Raw genomic sequence first — 23693 nt, 5'->3', positions numbered from 1 at the left:
CCATCAAAGTTATTACCAGACCCTTAATAAATTCATGCAAATGTAAAGAGGAAAAGATTTTCACAGGCTCCAAAGTTCTACCAATAACATGTTGTTGATAGTCTGGATGGATTTTCTAGCTCTTCAGATCTTGGGAAACACTAAAAGCCACAACCATCTCTGTGAAGTGCTGTCACCATTTCCTGATCAACATGAAATTTACTGGCAGGTCTTGCAAAGTCCTAATTTGTCAAAGAAATGTTAACAGAAGCATGGAAATTTTACCAGAAGATTCATTTATCAACATTCATTTATCAACAATTTTCCACCCAGTTTCTACTCAAATTGACCATACAAAGTCAGTGAAGAGACCAAAAACCTTCTAGCACAACACTTTTGCAATGATGGGGGCTAAAGTGTAGGAAGTCCTGAGGTCTACATTTCCCACAAGATATGGTTTCATACCAGTTCCATGCTCTGCAAGCAGAGAAAGAAAACCCTGAGCATTGCATAAGTTCCTATAGGGGATGTAGGGTACAGACACTTTCCAGCTGCTGTGCTACACAAGCTTCCAGTTCCTCTTGTTTTCTTTCCCAACCATTCTGCCATTTTGGACTGCATTCTTTTTTATTCCAGATTTATCCTTTATAATGCTATACTCTTTAGGCAGAGTTGACTAAGATTCAAAATAGGTATTGTAAAAGACTCTTGAATTAAATACAGAAAAAACTCTCCTAACATGAATGTATACACTTTACTCAAAGAGGAAAAAATGAAGCCAAAATCATTCATATTCCATGGGCATTGCACACCACTGAAAAATGGGATTGGTCTTCATTATAAACAAAATTTTGAGCATTCAGAAAGCATGATTTTAATATCTGTTTCTTGGGTAGTATTTGCTTTATGTAGCATACCTGTTTGGTAGTTGTGCTGAGAGGATCAAGTGTCTATTAAAAAAATTCCAAGCAAAGTGTCTGAAACAGACACAAAGTTAGGGTAGGCAGGTACCATTTCTATATCTGGGCAATGCAGTAATACTTGCACTCATTAAAAATAATAGCTCATTTCTGTGGTTATTAGAGCATAAGTAAATTAAACTGCTAATGGTTTGATGCACTTCAAGGTTTGCACTGCTCAGGATTCTGCTGCAGGTACTTAAACAGTAAAAAATGCACTCAGTGCATGTGGGCACCTTTTCTCTTAATATTTTTTAATTCCTCTTCTGGCTGCCTGTTCTTTTAAACATTATAACTATATGACAACCTTTCATGCAGTTCTCACTCTCTGGTTTGGATGGCCCAGTTCTTTTGGGTTTGGGAACTACTCCATTTTGGAATACAGAAAGAATTTCACAGGTAACTAGCTGAATTTGTTGAACAATCTCATTTTTAAAAGGTAATTAATTTAGTCTTGAGAAAAACTAGTGAAGCAGAAGACACTCCTTCCTTTATGTGAAGGATGCCATTTGCTCCTTCTCCCTGGAATTCAGCACAGATATTGGGATGACATGAAAATCTACAGGAGCAATAAACATGTTTTAGTACCCAAAAGCTCTCCTCACCAGCCAGCCCAACCTTCTATTAATCAGGATTTTTTCTATTGTATGAAGCAGCAGATGAGGATTGGAAAGGAAAGGATTTGGGAGCATTTTCTTGTTAGAAAAGCTTTTCCTTTTGAAGGCTAGCAAATTTCCATAAATATCTGCTGTCAGCAGGTTGTCTTCCTATGCTGCACCCTGAAAAACTGACAGGAAACTCTGCCCTCCTAAAACTCATAGTTGAACTGGCTGTCTTTACAGTTTCTCAGGGTGAAGAGAGAAAAAGAGAACAAAACATCCAGTCCACACCCAAGGATACATTGCAGATACTTGCTAGTACCTTTTAAATTTTAGCACTTCTGGTCTTCCTGGAACTTCCATAGACTTAGTATCTTGCCTAATGCAAACAGTTACTAGAGTGTCTAAACTATTCTGGTGAGCCTTACATATATGTTATAGTTGATATATTTTGGTATCTACTACAACTTTTGCCCTTTTATAAGAATAAGCATTTCTTATCTTTGACTACCTCCTCGAATTTTTGTCTTTGGACTTGAAAAAAGCCTTGGAACTTAATTTAAAACCTTTTTTTACACCTCTTGACATAGCTGAAACTCCATTTTCCTCATCTAGTAAATACTAATTTTCCTTTCACCCCCGTGTCCTTGTTGAAGAATGTATATTTGCATTTTCTGTCCTATAAACTGGTCTTTTTTTTTGTCTTGACTTTTGACTGAAGACCTTCATAATGAGCATTTTGTTTTAGAGACTTTAATCTGATTGTCTCCTATAGAATATTTTATAAATGTACAGAGAATTAAAAAAGAACCTAACCAGATATGAGTATATGTTGTCCTCTGATCTCCCATGTTTTTATTTCTTGAAGACTAACCTTACACAGCTGACAAAATATTGTCTGTGGATCTTGCAAAACCAGTGTAATCCCTACTTAGCACAGGCCTATTAAACTGAACATCATGTGTGCCTTCATTTTTATAGGCTTAATGTAAAATTTTTCATTGTTAAGAACTGCTACATGAAAATGGGCATGAAGTTTTTGCATCATTCATAGAATGTACACAAAGGTCCTTTCATTCAGGTACAGTTTTCAGACATATCAGTTGGGGTTGTAAAAATAAACAGATTTTATCAAAGTTGAATATTACCTAGTCTATGTTCAACTATTCACAACTATTCACAAATGCTTTCAGAAACACCAATATGCCCAGATCTGAATGTCATTCAAGAATTCAATAAAATAACTCTGAAAGTGTGATCAAATGCTACCCCAACAGGAAACTTCTATTCCTATCTTCAAGTTCTTAAGGTAACTTCAAGCACCCATTCAGATTTTGTAATGATCTGGTCCATAAACTTTTAAAAAGGCAGGAAAAAAGTTAAAATTGATCTCCAAATGTGAAAAATTAAACATGCAGAAATTTATGCTGGAGATGTTTAGGGGTTTATTTTCCCCAACACATCTCTGTATCTGCTTCTATAGAGATACATATTGTTAATTTAGCAAAACAAGTAAAATTATAAAGCAAAGGTAAAAATGCTAGAAAGTTATTTTTTAGGGGGCTTTGTTTTATTTTATTTTTAGGAGACAGCAAACGTTTAACTCTTACCAACAAATTTCTGAGGCATAGAGCTCTTACGTTTGGCGACGTTACTTGCTAGTCTATCCAGCACGAGGGCTCTTTCTGACCCTATCTTGCACAGGTCTTCAGCCATTTCACTCTGGTTACTTTCGTCTTTTATGACTGAAATCAAATGACATCAGAAGGGTTAGGCAGGTTCCATTTTAATGGAACTGTTGTCTTAGGTAACTGTTTGTCACTTCATGTCTTTTAGCCCCCAAGTAGCTGGAGGAAGGAGCTCAGCATATGAGACACAGGACAATTCTGACTTTCGGTAACAAATTCCCTCATGCTGATTAATCTATATACAAGCTGATGTTTTCCTCATTTAGGAAACAAAAATGAAATAGCAATTGCAAGGTTTCTGCCTATATGTCACATAATCACTCTACCCTTGTTCTACAGCCACCCTGTATTTCTGTGAATAAATGAGGTCCTAACTTTATCCTGGATATAAAGCAGTTCATCTTTCCACTCTCCCACTGAAATCCCCCACAATGTCCTTCTGCAACTCTCCCTGTGAATTCCCCTATGATAATTGCTTCCTCAGCAGGAAAAATTGATAAATTTCTCAACTCCAGCAGTGGAAGATGTATTTGCAAGCCACACCAACCCTTGTCTCCAGCCCCTTTTATCCCGCATCAAATATTTCAATAGTTCCTTGATGCTATTTTAGACTTTAATGATTTTAATTGATAAAATCACACCTTCAGTGGAACACTGCATTCCAATACTCAAACCTGTTTCCCAACCTCCTGCTGCTGCTGAGACTCTGTAGAATTAGGAGCTTAACTGTGAGGCTCTAGGAAAAGGAGACTATTTCACTTTCAGTATATTTTACTTCAGTACTTTCCTGCAGAAACAAAAGGGATGTATGAAAATGCACTGTCAAAACAATGACTGTGAAAAGGTATGGAAAGGTAACTCTGACTTCCAGCATCTAAGAGGAAGATGAATACACTGAGATCACAGCACAACTGTTTTGCTGGTGGGTTTTTTGTTTGTGGGGTTTGTTTTGGGTTTTGTTTGTTTCTTTGTTTGTCCGTCAAGGGAGAAAAAGGGGTTAATTTTACTTTTATCTGCTACTAAGATATGGACATTTTTCCTGAACTTTTGAGTTGATATTGAAGGAAGACACAAAAGATGATTTTTATACTTTGATTCTTTGACCTGTTTCAATTAAGTGCCCTACTCTGCTACGTTTTTCCTTCTGTGCCTGCTGAGAATTTGTTTTCTCACTGGATTTACTGGTTCATAGGATCCATTCCTCTGGTACCTGGGTATTTCTCAATAGCTAAGAACACATTGCTGCAATCCACTGCTATTCTGACAATATACCACAGCCGTAAAAGGATGATTGTGAAAATTTTGTTGTTCCTGAAATATATGAAATCAGGTCTGATGGATAACTGTGAGGAGCAGGTGAAGTGTCCTATTCAACAGCGCCCTGCAACCAAACTGAGGAGAATGCAAAGAGCTCTTGAGTCCTGCTGCAGCAGCAGCACATACTGCAGTGACAGTGAAAATGCCAGTGCCAATGACAGTTACATGGAGTCTCATGAAATTATGTTCCAGCCCCATAAGACACTAAAGATTGTGACCAATGCAGGAAATGAGACAAATTTAGCCATGAAGGTGCAGAAGAATAAAGGGTGCTCATGGCACACAGCCACTATTGAACAAGCACACACCAGCATCTTGTGCTGACCAAGGCTTCCAGGTACTACCCCAGGGAAGAGACTTACAGAGAATGTTTTAAAGCAGACATTCAACAGGGACATAAGAGACTGAACATTTAGTTAGAAGTTTAAATGATCAAGAAATATTTGTTTAGGATATAATAACATTCCTTTTCTAATCAGTTCAAGAGAAGGTGAGTCATGTATTCAATAGTCAAACTTTCAAATTTCTAAAACTGTTATTGAAAAAGAGGGGAAATTGAATTATGTACTAATCCCCAGCACTTGCAACTGAAACTCTCTGAAATTTGCTACCAAATGAATAACTATTTATCTATAATTTGGTGTCTGTGAACTGAAAAAAAAAATCATTTTATCTTTTCAAACTAAAATTCCCAGTGACTGAAGAATTGCAACTGACCCTTTAAAAACTTCATAAACTACTTCTCCTGCTGTTTTTTTAAGCCTAGTAACACTTCAGCACACTTCTACTCAACTCAAATGCTAAACTCCAGGTAATATCTCTAAGAGAACAACTTCATATGGAAGTGAGATTATAGTCCTCTAAAATAAGAATTTTGCCACAAGATTTGGCAGGTTCCAACTCTGTGTTATATTTCCTTCCTTCTCTTAAAGAGAGAAAAGTTGAAATCTAAGTAGAATCTCTTGTTCATCTTCTTACTCCCTTTCACTCTATCCTTCCCTTATGAAAGTTTCTTCTCAATTACATTTGTTAGATTTACAAGCTGATGGAAAGCTTCTACAAGTTTAGGTTCTTTCTACTGACATTTTTTCTATGTATACTTCAAAAAGTATTTTTAAAATGCTCTAAAAAGCAATCTTGCTGTGGCAGAATGTCAAATCAGATGCTCTAGCAGCCCCAACTTTTTTTTTGAGGCTGGGGAAAAAAGGGTCTGAATAATGGCTCCAACAAATCCACATCACACCTTGAAATAGTTTAAGAACAGTGATATTACAGCTACTTGCTTTTCTAGATATATCATAGAATACAGTAAAATTTGCTGGACATCCACTCTTTCTCAACTGTTTTTTTATAAATTTTCATTATGCAAAATACTAGGAAAAATGCAAGAAAGTTTCCTTTTATAGAACTGTATAGAATTGATTTGTTAACTGAAGACTGAATTTCTTTAAGAGTGAAGTCTTCGGCTGAATATGAGGTTTAAACACTTTAGTTGATTAATTTTATTTCTAATTGCAAAAGCAGTCCTATTATGTAAAATATGGAATATACAAGAATACAAGGAGCATATACAAGAAGAAATATATATATATTAATGTATATATAAGAAGTGATTCATTCAAAGCATTAATTAATTCCTCAAGTTTTTATCCCACTGAATTATTAGATATTTAGTTCAAAGCTAGTGCAAGCTCTCCTGTCAGGATTTGATATAAACAAGGGTCAGCCTCTGAAACTGTTTCATTTCTTACTAGAGTTTATGATTCCTGACATCAGTTTCCTCTCACAAAGACTTTTGTAGTAGTTCAGCTACTCATTTGCACAGATTTTCAAATTCAGTGTGCAGGCACTTAAATCCGTGTGCCAGACACTGAAGACTGAAATCCCAAACCAGAATATTTGCTTTTAAATCCTATCACCTCTTTGAGAAATAAGTATTGCTGCTTACTGCATTTTATTGCATTGAGGTTTTCTATTCATATATTCTGCAGCCCCTCAATAAAATTAGGAGGGGTGCTGCTCTAACATGCTGTCTCTGCAGAAGCATCTCAGTTGTATTCACTGCTATCATTACGTGCATATACTTTACATTATTTGATAGCATGTAAAAACATATTCAGGTTCTGTACAGATATAAAATCTTAAATGAAGCATCATTGCAAAGAGGGCAGAGAGAATTTGAGAATTTTTTTTTTCATTTGACAAACTAAATAACATATACTGACAGGATTAAATAGGTATGCAGGAAATGGAACTTAATGGCTGGGTTTAAACTCCACCAGAGAAGCTGGATCTCCACCATCTAAAACTGCACATTCAAGAGGACTTTGTATGGCTAATTACTGTGATCAATCCTGTACAGATCTTCTGGATGTTTGTTAAAAAATAGAATTCAAGAATTCAATAGAATCCCCCAAGATCCGCTTTGTCTCTTTCTGGGCATAGTTTTTTTATATTCTCCAAGAAATGGACTTTATCTTCACCATTACACTAGTCTCAACATAGGCCCTTACCTCCCCCCCCAGTTTTCTTTAAAAAGGCAGCCTGGGAAGAAGGCTGTCAACAAATTATTAGCCATTCTGGACTGTCTCAAGTCAAACTGCCTAAATTAATGTCTCTGGCTTTATGTCCTCTTGCTTGGCAGAGTGAGATCCAAGACAGATAGCTCATCCTTGTTAGATGAGTTGATCCCAGAGGTCAAGTAATTCCTTTAAGCCGTGCCTGGGAAGAGGAGGAGATGTGCAGTGCAGAAGATTCTGCATCCTATCTAGAACACTGGAATTCAGTCTTTATTAAAAATACATCCACAAGTGTATTGCAATATAGGCCTCCAAGAGAAGGCAGTAGGTGATGCAGCCATATTTTCTTGAGATGACAAATTGATGTTTTCCAAGCCTTGCAAGTGTGTTGCTACATGTTTAAATTTTACTTGGCTTTTGATTGGAGCTAAACAAAGTGAGAAAACAGTCAAATGTTTATCAAATAAAGAATAAATCCAGACACAGTATCATATATACAGGGAATGTGTGTGACTCTCCAAAGCAAAAGTTGCCACAAATGGTACTACTGATTCTTTTGCACTCCTTTCTCTGCATTTATGACAGGACAGCAGTATTCCCCAAATGGACACTTTTATTACCTGGATAGATGCTGCTTGAGAGATTCATGGTTTGAAGGTAGTTATGGCAGCGTTCTTTATGTTCTTCCAAGGAGCTGCGCTGCTTGTAACTGCGCCCACAGTATCCACACTTATGGGGTTTGCCAACTGGAAAAAACACAATTCATTATGAGATTCGGATGAGGCAATCAACAGCACATTAACCATGGTAAGGACAAGAGATAAAAAGCCCACCCAAAAAATAAAGCCATGCTGTAGTGAAGGAAAATTTCATCAATTTAAAAATCTAAGTGAAAAACAACTAATGGAAAACTGGTTGTATATCTTTACATCAACAGGCCAATTCTATGGCTGCTGCAAACTGATTTTAGATGATTCAGATCAGATAAAAACTGTGATATTAAATCTTTAAAAACATCTACACAGGTTAGAAACTGAGACACCTTCAAAAGTCTGGGAGCAGTTTCTTTAGCGTCCAGTTGCACAGAGAGTCAGTGGACAAACTGGTGGTGTAGGTAGAGACTTGCTTGGCTGGAGGTCAGTTCTGGTGTAAACAGAACCAGCTCAACTCTTTTAAGACAATCTTAGATATGGCATGTTTTCTGCTTCTGGAAATTCAAGATAAATGGCATGACAAATTCATTTTCTGTATTACATCAATACAGATCTAGATAGTTCTAGGAATTCTTCACCAACAGTACTGCTCTGTGTACTTCTAGGCTTGAATTTTCTGTCTTAACATGACAAGACTGCCATTTTATATGTGATTTCACAATTTTAGATAGTTGCACAATTTAATTTCTGAATTTTATTCAAAGATTCTTAGATGAAAATCAGATTCAGACATCTAACTTGTCTGATAATGTATTGGTGTCAATTTGCCAACTGCAGGAAGTAATCATTATCTATAGTTTAGGCACTGTATCTTTAACTACAGAATCCTCAGAGTTTGCCAAGAGTGTCTAGGTGAGATTTCATATATATATATACACATGAAAAGCTATGTTTCAAATTGTCCATCCATGAAAATCAATAACAACAAGGGGAGAGGCAAGCAAAATACTATTAAAAATATGTGCCTGCCTCAGTCAGGCTGAGAAAAAACACGAGAAATGGAAATTATTTTTGAAATCTAGGATCAACTCTAAGGATCTTATTATTCAACACATGTGCTAGAGAAGAATTTCCCTAATTTTTTGGAGCACAAAAAAATCACTTTGAGAGCTCCCCTTCTGCCACGCAGAATCCAAAATCAACTTTCACAAGTAACATTACCAGTGTCAATTCCAGCAATGTGTATTGGAAGTCTCCCATCCAAATAGCAATTTGCATTTGTATCTTAGCTTGGGAAGCTAGATGAGATGGAACTCTGCTTTTAAAGGCACTTTAAATGTGCTAAATTGGTTTTACTTCACAGAAGGTATGTGACTGTGGCTTCTGTCAAACAATGAGAGGTTCATGGTAATGGGAAAGTGCAGCTATTCAAAAATATTTATTCATATCTCCATATTACTGTTGAGACAGACACAGAAAAACTCCATCAGAGTCTTCTTTTGTGGAAGATTATTTTTCTTTTTCCCACCCTCTGCCTTCTGCCCACTCTCTCTTTCAAAGTACTTGTAATAACAACGTGCAACAAATAACTCCTGCTAAATGCTGGAGGCAGTGTTCACTTAGGCTGAAGATGAATACAAGACTGTGTTTCAACTTTATATTATCTCTAACCCTAAAACATTCATCAACTTAAGTCATGTTCGTACTTCCATGAAATGCATTACTCACACAAGGCATGTAAGATGAAACTCTAATACAGAAACTTTGAATCAGCCAAGAAGTATGGGAAAAAACCCAGTTCTTCTGGTGAGGGGTCATGAGTGTGGCATGTGTTTAGTCATTTCTTTGCTGCTAACATGCTGTGGCCAGCTCAGCTTGGTTAACCCCAAGATGGGACTACTCAGCTCCTCAGGGTGACAAGAGCTCTCGGGCTTGGTGGCCATGCCCATCTCCTCAGTGGGTATGGTGACAAGCAGCCCTGGTTATTCCCAAACCTTCACTTACCTGAGTGAGTCCTCAGGTGTCCCGTGAGGGCATCCCTGCGGCGGCAGGCGTAGTTACACAGGTGACACTTGAAGGGCTTTTCACCTGAGTGCAGCTTTATATGGCGCAGAAGGTTGCCCTTCTGGGTAAAGGAGGCTCCACATTGATTGCACTGGAAAGGGCGTTCTCCTATGGGAAGATGAAGAAAATATGTGAGAACAAAAAAATCTTATGCGGTAACAAGAGAAAGATTTCAGGGAGAAAGTTGTTTTCTCACTGCTGCTCTGTGACTTCCACCGGCTGCAGGTTTGATATAACATGAGGCTTTCAGACTAAACCTGCCAGTTTCTTAATGCTTCACTGGCTGGGTCAATTTGATCTGAAAATCTAATTTTTTTTTTCTAAATCAGAATGGCACATCACAATGCAAATTCAAACTCATTTAAATAAAGTGACTGCAACATTTTGTGTTGAAGAGCCACTCTTCCTGATCAGCAGTTTTGGAATAAACCAATATCCAATTTTGCATGTTGTGGCATTTGGTGGGGTTTTTAATGTGGCTTTTTTCAAAGGGTCTTTAAAATATGCCACTGAAGCAGCAAAATAAAAAGGAAACTCATTAAAAATGCATTTCAGGATCACAAGTTCATTTCAGCGTTACATTCTTATATTTAAATGAAAGGCACTTCATTATAACAGTTATAATAACTTCTTTTCATTTACATTTTCCCTGTATTTTCCCTTTCAATTTCTTCTCCATTACCTGTCTGTCCCTAAGCAGCCAAATCAGGAAAGAGACAGAGAAAAGAGAGAAAGCTAGAGAGTAAAATCACAGAAGTTAAGACAGTGCAAAGGAAGCCCTGTACTGCCATGTCTAAGTCCCAAGCCTTCTCTAGGTAAAGTACGAACAGAGGAGCTGCACAAACAGGCTTGGATGGTTTAGACTTTGGACAGATGTGGAAAAACTTGAAGAGACATAGCCTTGATTTGTCTAAACTGGTGCCTGTTATCAAGGAAGTGAATCAAAGCCTTTGCAAAAAAATTAATATGGCTGTTGTTTGCTTTTTAGTGTTGTTTAAAGTCAATATGATTTTTATTAGTTTGGGTTTTTTTGGTTTTTACTTGGTTTTTCTTTTTTGGTTTTGGGCTTTTTTTTTTTTAAATTTAGATGGATAAGGCCTTTTCTGAAATCAGTGGGAAAAAAATATATGTTTCCAGCTGTACCAGAGAGGAATAAAAGAAAAATTACACAAAAGAGCATTCTATCAGCAAGAATTTCTTCTGCATGCCTGTCTCTATACAGCCCTCAACTAAGTCAAACTAGCCTTTAAAACATATTTGCTGAATTTTGTCTCTCTTGGGCATCAGTTCAATCTGTTGGAGTAATTATAATGCATCAACATTAGAAACAGCCCAAAGATGACCCATTCTTAGTTTTGAATTTTTTGTGTAACAATAACATTGTATTCAAGATTTCAGTGCTGAAGTTAAAATACTAAAAGAAAAAAAATTAAACTATTTCTTCTGTCTCTCTCACTTAAACATTTTGCACACCTATGATGATATCTTATGTCCATACATGTGCATATCTGTGCAGCCTGATCATTTTTGACTTCTGGTAATGCAGCAGAACAGCTGAAGATCAATTAGACAGCAGCACTGTCCCAACCCAAAAATATGAAAAACTCTGCCATCAGGGCTGGCAGCTTTAGCATTCAGCAAACAGCAAAATGAATCCCCTTTTTGGCAAGATATTTTCATTGGTCAGTTTCAAGCAGAGCAGCACAGTGCCTGTCGAGCCAAATGAGCTCACTTTCTTTGTCTGTCAAGTAGCTCTGTTCATCTAAACTATACCCACATCTGGTTCTGCTGGGGTGGCATGCAAAAATACCAGCATAAGCCTTACAGGAGTTTGTAATGTACTTCATAAGCCATGTGTGGTATGGTTAGGGAGAAAAAAAACAGGTAAGAGTCTCTCTACTTTACTTCTTAATCTTTAGGGCAGTTACTCAGTTTAGAAAGTGTTTTTCAGAAATGGACTGAAACAGTAAAAGGAAGAATTCAGCTCGGCAACGGAGACACATTCAGAAGAAACAGCTAATTCTTACTAAGCAGCCTTTCTAGCATTCATTTTAGTTATTTTTACTCAGAAGACTGTAAGAAGACAAATCGAGAATCTTTAAAGTACTCCAGGAATGAAATGTAAGGCAAAGTAAGAATGCAATGTATCTCTAGCCTACAGCTCCCCCAATTACAGGGTGAAGTCTTGCACTAGGTGGAAAAGACGGATGAAGCACTTCAAACGAGACTGCTGCACACCAAATACTTCTACAGAACTTAGAGTGGGATCAGATGTAAGGAAGCCTGTACTCATGTTGCTGTAGAAGGGAAACAACGTTGTCACCAAAAGACCCTGAAGCCATGTGTAGGCCCTTAGCTGTCCATGCTGCAACTACTGGGGTGAGTAATGCCTCCTTTAGGAGCCCAGCAAAATTCCCAGACCTGCCAGGATGCTGACAGCACTGATGGATATGGTGATACCTCCAAAAATGAGGATGGAACAGAATGGAAAGAAAAAATACATAATGACTCTTTTTCTAAACAGTCTGAACAGTGTGTTATTTTCTCCAGGTCTGAACAGTTCATACCTGTCTTGGGCATGTAGCCATGACCAAATGGCCCAGGAACAAAAATTGCAATGGGACTCTGAATTCAATCAACCATTTTCACCATTGCAGTGATTTGCAAGCCTTAGCAGGAGCTTGGGCCCCGGGCCACTTATTCGATGAAGAATACTTATAATCTTAATTAAAATACTTCTAATTTCTTAAACAATGACAAGGTCACCTAACCCTCAGAGACTTGCAGAGCTCTCTATCTAAATAAATTTGAGACATTCAGAACCGAGTAACAAGATGTGAGTGAACTAATGAGTGAATTGGCTTAGTATACATATAAGGAGGCAATATATACACCTATGCACACACATACACAGATATGCATGTACATGCAGATATATGCACAGTGAGAAAGAGAATCCTCAATGTACCCTGAGGTTTCAGCATCAGGGAGCAGGAGTTTCTTTCTCCTTTCAAAATCTCCTTTTTCTTAAACATCAAACAAGACAGTGGCAAGCTGGAGAAAATGAATGTGCTGAAATGGAAGGAGAACGAGAAGAGTTGGGCATCTGTGGGTTGGTATTTGCTCTGTTGTAAGCAACCAGTAAGGTGCTAGGAAGCAGTCAGTGCTGTACAGCTGCCTGCAGACAGGAGAGGGCAGAAATATCAGGTGCTGCTCTGCATATCTGCACTTGGCAGGTGTATTCATTAAAAGCAATTATGTCTTTTATCAGGTCAGGCAGTCATTTTATTTTGGCACTTTAGTGTGCTAGAGTTTTGTTCACTTATCAAATATTTATTTAAGAAAACCTCACTGCATATGCAGGTTTTACATGAATTAGCAGCAAAGTAATTCATTTGTGAGGCTTATTCCTTCACCAGGCATGTATTGAAATGGGCTTCAGCATAGTCAGTTAAATGTCTGTAATAGTATATCCCATTTCGACTTTAATTTTCACAGCGCAGCTGAAAGGAAAAGCAGTCACCACTGTTTCCCCATGACGTCCCTTTAATTTAAACTACCAGCTCTGAACTTCCACTCCTTTGCCAGCCCCTGAAAAACCACCTGAGCTCATTCAAAGAGGCTGCTCAGGGGAGGAGCTGAGGATGAGGCAGGAGGGAAAGCAAAGGCATTCTTTCCATGGAAGGACCTAGGGACAAAACTTCACACCCTTTTATTGAGTGTAGAAGAAGGGGATCATCCTGAGCAAAGTGCCTCTTGTGGGATGCTTCCAGTGCAGGCTTGAACTACATTCCCTTGTTGAAAAGAGGGTCTAGCTGGCAAGGGAAGAGATCTGCAAAGGGTGGAAAAATCTTCAAATGACAATCCTTGCGTGGTAGCACCCCAAGCACCCTTGGCAGGTAAATCAGTTCTCTGCCAGGCAAGAAGTTCAGGGAACTGAAGGTCTATGCTGGGGAAATGACCTGGCACCCAGTGAGGTGGCCCCTGGGGACATTGTCACAGGGACCAGGGAGGAGTGCAAGAGAAATAAAGGCAGCTGTGACCACCACCTCCTTAAAGTCAGGTGTGTCCTCACACAGGGCATTCAGCCCTGGTCCAAACACTGCCACGGACCCTTAGGGACCTGAAACAGCTCCTCTGTTCCAGCCACAGTGTGTGTGTGTGTGTGTGTGTGTTTGGGGCGGGGGGGGGCGGGGCGTTAACTAAAGAGCAGTCTGCTTAAACAAGCACAAAGACTTCTACCTCTAAGTGCATTTCAAGTGGCAACATACTGTTTCAACCACTACAGCGTCCTCTTCAGCCCATGGGTCTGTTTAAAAGGCCTCATGTACAAGTCATTTTAAGTATTCATTTTATCAAAAAGAAAAGGGAAAGAGAAAGGGAAAGGGAAGGAAAGGAAAAAGGAAAGGAAAGGAAAGGAAAGGAAAGGAAAGGAAAGGAAAGGAAAGGAAAGGAAAGGAAAGGAAAGGAAAGGAAAGGAAAGGAAAGGAAAGGAAAGGAAAGGAAAGGAAAGGAAAGGAAAGGAAAGGAAAGGAAAGGAAAGGAAAGGAAAGGAAAAAGGAAACAAGAAACGCTTTGTTATATCCCGGAAGTAGGCTACAGCCTCTCTTCTGAGTACTAGTTGTGGATTTTCCAATAATTATCTGCTCTTCCCTGACAGAGGGATTTATCACATAGAATTGAAGAATACTTTGAAGCAGGCAATGTAACAGCATTGCTTCTGAATGTGGCTAACCCATGTTACACTAACAGAACCCACACTTCCATAGCTTGAACAGACACAGTTACTGTGAGAGACAGTAACACTGAGGGCAATGGAACACACTATGGGGGTTCTCATGGATCCTCTCCATTAAACTCTGAAAACACTTTGTTAATCTCACTACTTAGTAATTCTGGGAAAGTTACTTAAGCAAGACTGTGAGGATATAGAGGAAGAAAGTATCTAAATGTTTATTGGCACAACTATTTCAGTCGAATGTAACTATAAGACAGACCATTCTTACCTTAAAATATTTTAAAATTCCCTCTCATTGGAATATTCATGTAAAAATGCCAAATCCCCAATTAATTTTCAAAGCAACTTCTGTGAAACAATAGTACAGTCCGGTTCTTCTCTTTTAGCTATGAATGACATTAAAGTTTAGATTGGAAGCCTAAATTTTAGACATCTTATATCAGGCAAGGTGAGCCTCACTTTTAACTTTTTCATTTGTTCAGACTCTTCATTTTTGGTCCTCTTTGAGACTAATCAGAATTTGAAAAATAAGACAAGAATATTCACAGCAATGGTATAATTAAAAACCATCTCTATGGGACACAAAATCTTTACATGTCTTTTAGTGTCCTGGTGGAAACACTTTAGTGCACATTTGACCTGTGACAATATTTGTTTTTACTTCATGAAACATTGGACATGAAATATAAGTCTGTCAATACAGTTCTCTTAATATGTATTTTTTCCAATCACTTACATAACCACTGATCCATAATGAGCTTTGCTGTTTTGTTGGAAACATTACAGTTGGGTTAATTTCCGAGTTAGCTACAAATGGGTTTTTGTTCAGCAGTTCTTAGAAATTTCTTAGAAATTATACAAGACTGCTTTACTTTTCTTTTAAATTTGATTTTTCAAACTTTTTTTGTTTCAAACCAAACAGCACTGTTTCTAGCTCAACAGATGGACTTCCATGAAGAAGTCTCAATTCCTGTGCAGGCCAAAAGGATGTACCAAAATAACTGAGTTCCAAAGGCTCATCAATGCTGCATTACCTTACAAGAGGCAACATGTGCATGATACAGAAAATAAGTCTTAGTTACTAATATGTGGCCAGATCTTGTCAACTACAGGAAAAACTATGGCAGGCCTTACCAGTGTGGCTTCGTTTGTGAACCATGAGCACATTGGGACCGATGCAAATTATCCCACAGATATCACATTTTAGCTTTCCGTTAGGAAGTCGAATGCCTCCAACTCCTGACAAAGCCTTGCTGCCTGGGCCATTGTGTGAGCCATTCATTTTCTCTCCTGCGGCATCAAGCATTCGTAAATCCTCTGCACATTCTTCCCCATTCATTTCACAGGCACGCCCATTCTCTTCATCACTCTGAGTCTCTATTTTAATATTACCAGCTGAAAGAAACAATACAGGATGCCACTCAGTTTGGTTACAGAACAAATAACGTGGCAAAGAAACAATCACATGAAAGGAGTTAACTTCTAAACAGCAGGTACAGTATCACTAAATAAATGCTATGACCTCAACTATAATTCTATGGGCAATGTGATGAGTTTGTAACACATGGAGCAATGAACAGTGAATATCAGTAATTCAAATACAAGGCATCCAGGGAGCAGGGAACCCAAACAATATTACAAGTCTGTTTCTAGGTCACTTTGATATTTTTGTGTTTATAGCTTTCATTTTGACAATCAAGCTAATTGGAATGAAAGTTAAAATTAATCCACTTCATAGGGATTTGTCCAAAACAATTGTGAAAGTAAGTAACTCAACTCAATGGATAAAAATGAACAGAAAATGCAACATTCTCCACTTGGCAGGAAGATTCCAAAGATTGTACTGAATCCAAATTTTTGGTTTGCAGTTATATGGGATAAGCAACAATGGAAGAGGAGAGTACAAACACTGATATAGAAGCACTGATATAGGGAAAGACGGAAGGAAGAATTTAAGGAAATTATGAGAGTGACAGTTGTGTTTCTAGGACAGCAGGATTAGGATTGTTGAGTAATAGGAGGTGATAACTAGAGTCAGAAGTTATGATTAAAAAAACATTAAAAAAAAAGGAAAGATGTCTGGAAGAACAGTTATGACTTTATTGGATAAATAATTTTTGTTGTAATCCCATAGGTGACAATTTCTTGCAGCCAGAAGAAGAATTTAGGTGTAAATTTGCCATAGCCTCACAACATGTGATACATAGAGGTTAGTAAATTTGATCTGATATGAATACAGCAGAATTTAACATGAAGGAAAAGGGTCAAGACCCAGAAAAATTCATGCCAGTATGCATTTCTCTTCTTTCCACACGATTGTATGATTGTGTGGTGTTTTATGTAGAAAAAAAATAATCTTTGCTGTTATTTCCGTCTTTTCTGATCTGGTGATTTTGGTGAAGAAATACTTCACTAGGCTGAAAAAGACCATTTACATTGCCCAAAATCTTACTTTCCATACAGTAAAAAACCCTCTACCTTCATCCCACTCCACCCAAAAAAAGGAAAGAATTTGCTTCTCCGGATAGCTAAGAATATAGGGTATCTGCTTAATCCAAAAAAGTCTAGGTCTTTTCCTTCTGTGGAACAACATTTTTATGGTAACCTTATTCAAAAGTGATGGTCTAGAAATGTGATAACAATAAACTACAGGCAATAATTTCTGCAAGAGGTTGAAAGACCTTGATATTCCTTTGAAATGGAGAGGATTGATGAGCTCTTCTCTGATACATCCTGCAACCTCACAGGTGTCCCAGAAAAGACTGCACGGACATGTAACTGACAAGAGTATCTGACTCAAAATCCTACTGGGAAACAGAAGCCTAAAGGTGTTCACATTTATGAATACTGCTTGACACCTCTTAAAAAAGTCTATCAATCTAGGTATTTTAATGATTTTTCAAGTATTGCACTTTTAATAGAAATCATGTGCAAAACAGAATAAGTGTTTTAAATAAATAGCAGTTTTCCTTTAAAATGTATGTTCTAAAAAGGGGAATAATTTATAGACAAATAAAAATCAAGGACCACACAGTGACTTAAAAAGATGATATGACTGATTAAACAGAAGTGATTCTGCAAATTTAATGGGCTACAACCTCATACTGCTGTTTTTGCCATGGCAAATGGAAGCAATTGAAATGTTTGGCTTGAGTATATGACAAGATTTCCCACAATTTATATGTAATTTTTTTCTTTCAGTTGTAAGAATAATAAATATATATTTATACTAAACAATTATAGACTCCTTGCTTGCCAGGGATTTGGAGAAGGTGGCTTTTGAAGCAGATTTTCTTTTACGTTAAAACGAAATACACATGAACAAAACAAAAAGATCAGACTACTTACGTGCATGCAGACAAACATACATTACTCAGAAAAGAAATGACACAAACAAAAATTTTAAAAGTAGGAACTAGATGGAAATGCTCTGTAGTTAACTGAGTTTCAGTATACTTACTGGAAAAAGATTTGGGAATTATTGCATGAAAGTCCCTAAAGCCTTCCGCCCCGTATGCAGCTGCAATAAAGAAGGCAAACAGGATGCTGGTTTGTGGTACTGCTAGCAGTAAATGTAAAAGAAGATGGCACTATTGCTATAAGAAAAATACCTAGGAGAAAGACAAAACTATCATCACAGAAGCAACATAAGCAGTTTAGGATGAAGGAGGAACAGGAGAAGGACAGCTGGCAGGGGAATCCTGACTTGTCTAGAACAATTCCCATTTGAGAAAACGCCCTTTTCTTCCAAAGCAGCCAACAAGTTTTATCATGTTCTCTAGAAGCATAATGTACTCTTGGGTATTCCCCTTGCTTGAGCATTAATTCCTGCTGAAGTCAAGAGGAACTCTTGCTAATGTGTCTCAAAAGGGTCAATGCAGGCCCCTACGATGCAGCTTCCTCAGAATTTTTTTTTTTTGCCAATATGCCCTCTTTCTGTGACAGAGATCTCTTCCTTACACATCCCTGTTTCTAGTCTCTGCAGTTATAAAAAAGTGAAATTGTGTTGTTTTGTTCTCACGCCCACTGGTCTTATGCAATGGAAGAAGAGGGTATTCAGGTTTACATATAGCTGATAGACATTGAGGGCACCTGATTCACCCCGGCTCTCACAGAAATTTTATAGGTCTAATTAACAAAAAAAATCTCTCCCTGTTCAAACTTCTTGCAAATCTGTCTGTAATATGAGAACTAGTGAAAATAGCCCCACTGATACGAAATCTGAATAACAGGGAAGGCAGGATATACTTTCTTACACTTTTTTTTTTTTTTTTTTTTTTTTTTTTTTTTTTTTCTGTGAGGACTCATACTGGAAATAAAAATCATCAGTGTTTTCTACTTTTGTGAGAGTGATTCTTGTCCCTCCCTTGTAATCATGGAGAAATCACTTATGGAGCAACAGCAATGTGAAAAATACTTGTAAACCTTATTTTTCATGCGCACTGATTAAGAATATGCTCAGACTTTGTACTGGTTTCTGAAACTGTTACCCAATAGAGTTTTGTAGGAATAATTTCTGTGCACATCCATAGCTATGTACACACATATGAAGATATTAATTAGCTTTAAAATAACTCATGGTAATAATTTCTCATTGGCTCTTCTAACACCATTAATAAATTATTCATTAATTAATTTACTTCAACTTGGTTGGAGGTGACCTTAAAGGGTTCTGTATTTTATTCCCTTTGTACACATTATCACAATTAAAAGGTGTTTAATACAAACCCTTTTTTCTATGGAAGGGGTGCAGAGTTATTTAATGTCACTGAACTGACAGCTTTCTCCCACTCCTTTTTTACATATCCAGAGTGTGAAAAAATTACCCAAAAGCAGGACACTGGCTGGGTCTCTTGTGCTCTCTTATGTTTATTGGGAATTCCACTTGGATTTTCTGAAGAGCATTTTAAATTAATGTTAAAACATCTGTTCAGTATTCTATAGCTAAAGGTGATTTACACAACTCTTAGGGAAAAAAAAAATAAATTGGTATGTCGAAGGGGAGAGAGGTGATGATATAATTTATCACTGAAGAGCAGCATTGCTGGCTCCACATCAGACTTGGGCCGGGACAGTCAGGAAAGCAGGATGGTATGACAGCAGACAGCGTCACGCTTCCCTGGAGAGAGCTGAGCAACATGGACATGTAAGGGAGGCACTTTGCAATGAGTGAAAGAGTTGATAGTAAGAGGAAAGGAGAAACCAAACAGACCTCCTGGGAAACTGGACGTAGAGGGTGGCTTTCGAAGGACAGAGAAATAGGCAGCTGGAAAAAAGATGCATGGGAACAATTAGTAATTTGTTTTTAATCAAATTTACCTTCTCTTTTAGCTATGGGACTCCCTCCCAGCTATAAAGTCCTTTCAGTTTTGTGAGACTTTGGCAATGGCATAGGTCTAAGTACTGGGGCCATGATTACATTTGGAAGGGGGAAATTCACCTCCCAAGTCATATTGTTCTCCAGTGGGATTTTTAAAGAAGTAAAAAGCATTAGACCTGGCTATTGAAGGTATTTAAAGAGTAACAGAGAAAGACAAATCACATTGAAGCATCTAAGGCATATAAACAATAGAGTTCCCTTACTCCCTTTGATTTTTAATGGAATTTGACCTTTTATCCCAGTAAGTACTAAATTGTCTCATGTGACATATACCTGCCTTTAAGAACTTATCCTTTAGACTTCCTTTGAAAAAAAACCCCAATTGGTTTTGTGTCATGCAATGTCTTGTTTGTACTTTGTAGCCAAGAGCAGAGAAAGATTTCTCCTCAAGTGGCTGCAAATGGTTCGGGTGCATGTAATTTTTTGTTCTCATGGCTCACTTGTTATTCTAAGACAAGTCAGAAGTATTTTGTTGATGTTAGTTGATCCTTAAATGGCAGTTTTAAAATCCAACCTCATGAAGACACCATAACTAATCAACCAGAAGCCATACCTGACTGATTTGAGCAGTACCTTATCGCTGTAATGGTGAAAAAAAAAATATTAAACACCATCCTTTTTAACAAATTATAGAAAATGTTGCTAAAAACACAGAATAAGATGAAGAAACCCCATTTATCAGGCCAAAATAAATCACCTCAGCATGCCAACATGTGTCAATAAATGCAGACAGGATCTCTTCGTGTTTACGTAGGTACTCAGAAAACAGAAAATTGTCACCAATCCCACCTGTTATTTCTGATACAAGATGTAACAACTATTCTGTTTTGTAATGGCATACAAAAGCTCTAGCACTTGGCTTTATGCACTGAAAACCTTCCTCTTTTCCTTCTCACATCAAGGTCACTTATTGTGGTGTCAGTTCTGTTCTCACCCCACAAGAACACTGCAGGTAGAGGATGCCATTCTCAGAAATGAAAGTTGTTTTTCCACAGAATATTTAAGGAGTCATTATTCACCAGCCAAACTTGACAACAAACAACGAAGACCAATTCTTTAACTTAAATTATGTTTCCATTAATAGTATCTTTCCCTTATGAGTATTGAAGTGACAAGAAGAATTGTGTGGGTGTGAAAAATGACAACAAAAGGTCTGGGCAAAAGAACCATAATGCAATGCCTTGAGCTCTTCTTCAGCATAATTTAGATGACATAACAGAACACAGATGGGATGATCAAACTAACTGGTTATTTAGTTACAGATGCACTCAAGTGCTCTAAAAAATTACTTTCTGTTCCCTCCTTTCTACATATAGCACTGCATTGGCCAGTTAATCAAGTGCTTGTGGGGTCTCTCTGTGTAAAATGGTGAAAGTTAGAGGGCATTTTCAAAGGGAAATAAAAATAACAGAAGGAAGAGTAGTAGCAGGAGCTGCTGAGACACACCTGCAGGTAGAGAGGCTGGTGCTGACGGATAAGGAGATCCTCCCTGCTGGGACCATGCTGCTTCCTTTGACTCCAAGTGCCAATCAGCCCTTGGCAGCCAATTTCTTCCCTACTCTAATTCTGGCTTTCAATCAAATTAATGTTATTCCAGAAACACAGGCATCCACAGATAAGCTATCTCCCATGGGACAACTGGTGTGAGGAGCTCCACCCATGTCATCATCCATGACTGCTGCTTCTCCCTGCCGCTGTCTGGTGGGGTGCCCACGCCGTGTGCCAGCACCAGCGCCTGTCAGCACACACAGCCTGTCCTCAGCAGAAAGGAGCAGGGAACTGTGCTTCACTGCATTGCAAAGCACATCAACATGTTTTTCTAGGGGATTTTCTAGTGAAGTCAAACTGCACGGAATCAAACAAGTGAACAAAACAACGAACAAAGTACGTCCTCTCTAGGTACAAAAAGTGGCTTTTGCTCTGTTGTGCATTCTCCCAGCAGCCTCCTGTTAGTTATCTACAGGAATTTTCTAAAGGACCAGTAAGGATGCATTTGTTAAAGACAGATTCAAATAATGCCCTCAAATATACACTTGAAGATTTGTGCCTTTTATTTACCTTTCTAAATTTGTGTTTCAGTAGGAAATGATCTGTAACCAAACCAAGGGGCTGTTCTAGTTCATATTTCTTGTCTTTGTTGTGACACTTCCTGGTACATTTTGTACTGGATTCAAGTTGTTTTTCTAAATAGCGGTTAACTACCTGGCTGATTGATGTTCTTAATCTGAACTACAAATAAATCTAAATTTTAAAGGCAAGTGAAAGAGCACTGTCAGGAAATGCCATACTAAACCTGTTTCTCAAGTTCTACATGTATGTGTAATCCATGCTTCCTATATTGGAAAAGCTCTGCATTTTTTACTGGCTGCATGATGGAGAAGCTAAGGGAACTGCTGCAGGTTTGCTGGTAACAGACTTTATTGACACTTCTCTGCTTTGAGAAGTAAGAACAGCACTTTTCATCCTCAAATTTTTTGTCTCTTCTGCTTTCACTAAATTTTTAAAATATGGACACTAAAGGATGAGGAAGAAGTAAAAGGGCCCTTACCAGGAATTTTTTAAAAGCAAAGTTACCTTAAATAACAACGCACAACAGCAAGGTGAAAACACTACCATACTTGAAAACATTCTCAGCTCACACAGGTGTGTCTGTGAGTACATGTGCTTATGTGCTGAGACTGGAACCTCTGAAGCTGCATTCTTCAAAAAGACTACAGGCACAATCATTGTGGCTTATGCTCTTCCTCACACAGTAACAGTTATTCAAGAAAAGCAAAGCCTCAGATATATGATATCCTAACATTTATAAGGCATCTCCCTTCTCTAATCCTTCCACAAGGCATGCTTTAGTGAAAGTCTCTAATCCTCAACTAATGCAACAAAATTCTAGCTAGAGGCAGTCGCATGTGGCAGCTGGGAGAATATGAAGGGAATATGCACGTGCAAAGATTAGTGTTTTGGAGAAGAGGAATGACTATATTGAAATTCAACAGGCAGACCAGAAGCTCCACAAAGGTGGAAGAGACAGCTAGGCTCTTCTATGAAGCTATACTGTCAATGGCTGGAAGTTGTCCTTATCTGGGAGCTACTGTGGGCATTCCTTAACAAGGCAAAGGGCTTAAAAAGTGCAGAAACACAGTTAAAACCAGACAAGGTGATTAGTTACGTATATATAATGTGAACTGTAGTTAGAGGGGAAGTTTTAAGCTTGCTTGACCAAGAGAAAAGCTATGAAATCTGAATACACACAGAGGGTATTGGTCAGGTGCCAGATGAAGGCAACAGTTGCTGCCCTGAAGAACAAAACTACCACCTGGGAGCAATGAAGTGCCCTTGGTTCTGTGGTTCAGGGAAAGAAAGGGATATGAACTATTTTATACATTGCTTCTGAGAACCTGATTTTGCCTTGCCCTGGATACAAAGTTAGCCCTTCTTTGCAAATCCTCCCCTTTTCATGTTCTAGCTCAGTGAGCTGCTTGCACATCCTTATTTTTTTTTTGCCTGGAGTGGCACAGAGCTACTCTAGTTCAGGGTTAGGCCCCTGCAAGTCTGTGGGCGTTAACAAGTCCACGGATGTTAACAATGTGCTGTGCCTTCATGATCAGTGAATGGACCCACAGGGGCTTTTCCAGGGGCCATTCAGCTACCATGAAGATGCCTTAAGCAACATTTTACGCCACTGTACATAGTTCCCCATAGCTGTCAAAGGGTCAGTAGATCTAAATTTAGACCAAGCAGCTGTGTTTAGGTTTGGGGAGGTGCCTCTGGGTGTCATGCCAAAGCTGTGCACTGTCAAT

The 23693-nt window shown here is 38.2% G+C and overlaps 1 protein-coding gene across 12 annotated transcripts in view; it reads right to left on the bottom strand.

Annotated features, from left to right (window-relative positions):
* The window catches only part of IKZF1 (IKAROS family zinc finger 1), a 69530-nt gene that overhangs the window by 5394 nt on the left and 40443 nt on the right, over positions 1-23693 (bottom strand). For 4 of the 12 annotated variants that reach the window (XM_083858473.1, XM_083858469.1, XM_083858474.1 and 1 more), the window contains 6 exons: positions 19729-19782; positions 17977-18036; positions 15651-15911; positions 9719-9886; positions 7682-7807; positions 3148-3282 (listed from right to left, as the gene is read on the bottom strand). In XM_083858473.1, the coding sequence (XP_083714599.1) occupies positions 3148-3282; positions 7682-7807; positions 9719-9886; positions 15651-15911; positions 17977-18036; positions 19729-19782 (804 nt within the window). The remainder of the gene's footprint in view (positions 1-3147; positions 3283-7681; positions 7808-9718; positions 9887-15650; positions 15912-17976; positions 18037-19728; positions 19783-23693) is intronic. The other 8 variants (XM_083858475.1, XM_083858471.1, XM_083858477.1 and 5 more) reach the window with 6 other exon arrangements.

Source organism: Zosterops lateralis, assembly GCF_965231275.1.
Source record: "Zosterops lateralis genome assembly, chromosome: 1".
NCBI classification, from domain to species: domain Eukaryota; kingdom Metazoa; phylum Chordata; class Aves; order Passeriformes; family Zosteropidae; genus Zosterops; species Zosterops lateralis.
The sequence above is the reverse complement of the archived record's forward strand: the minus strand, read 5'-3'. Positions and strand labels throughout refer to the sequence as shown.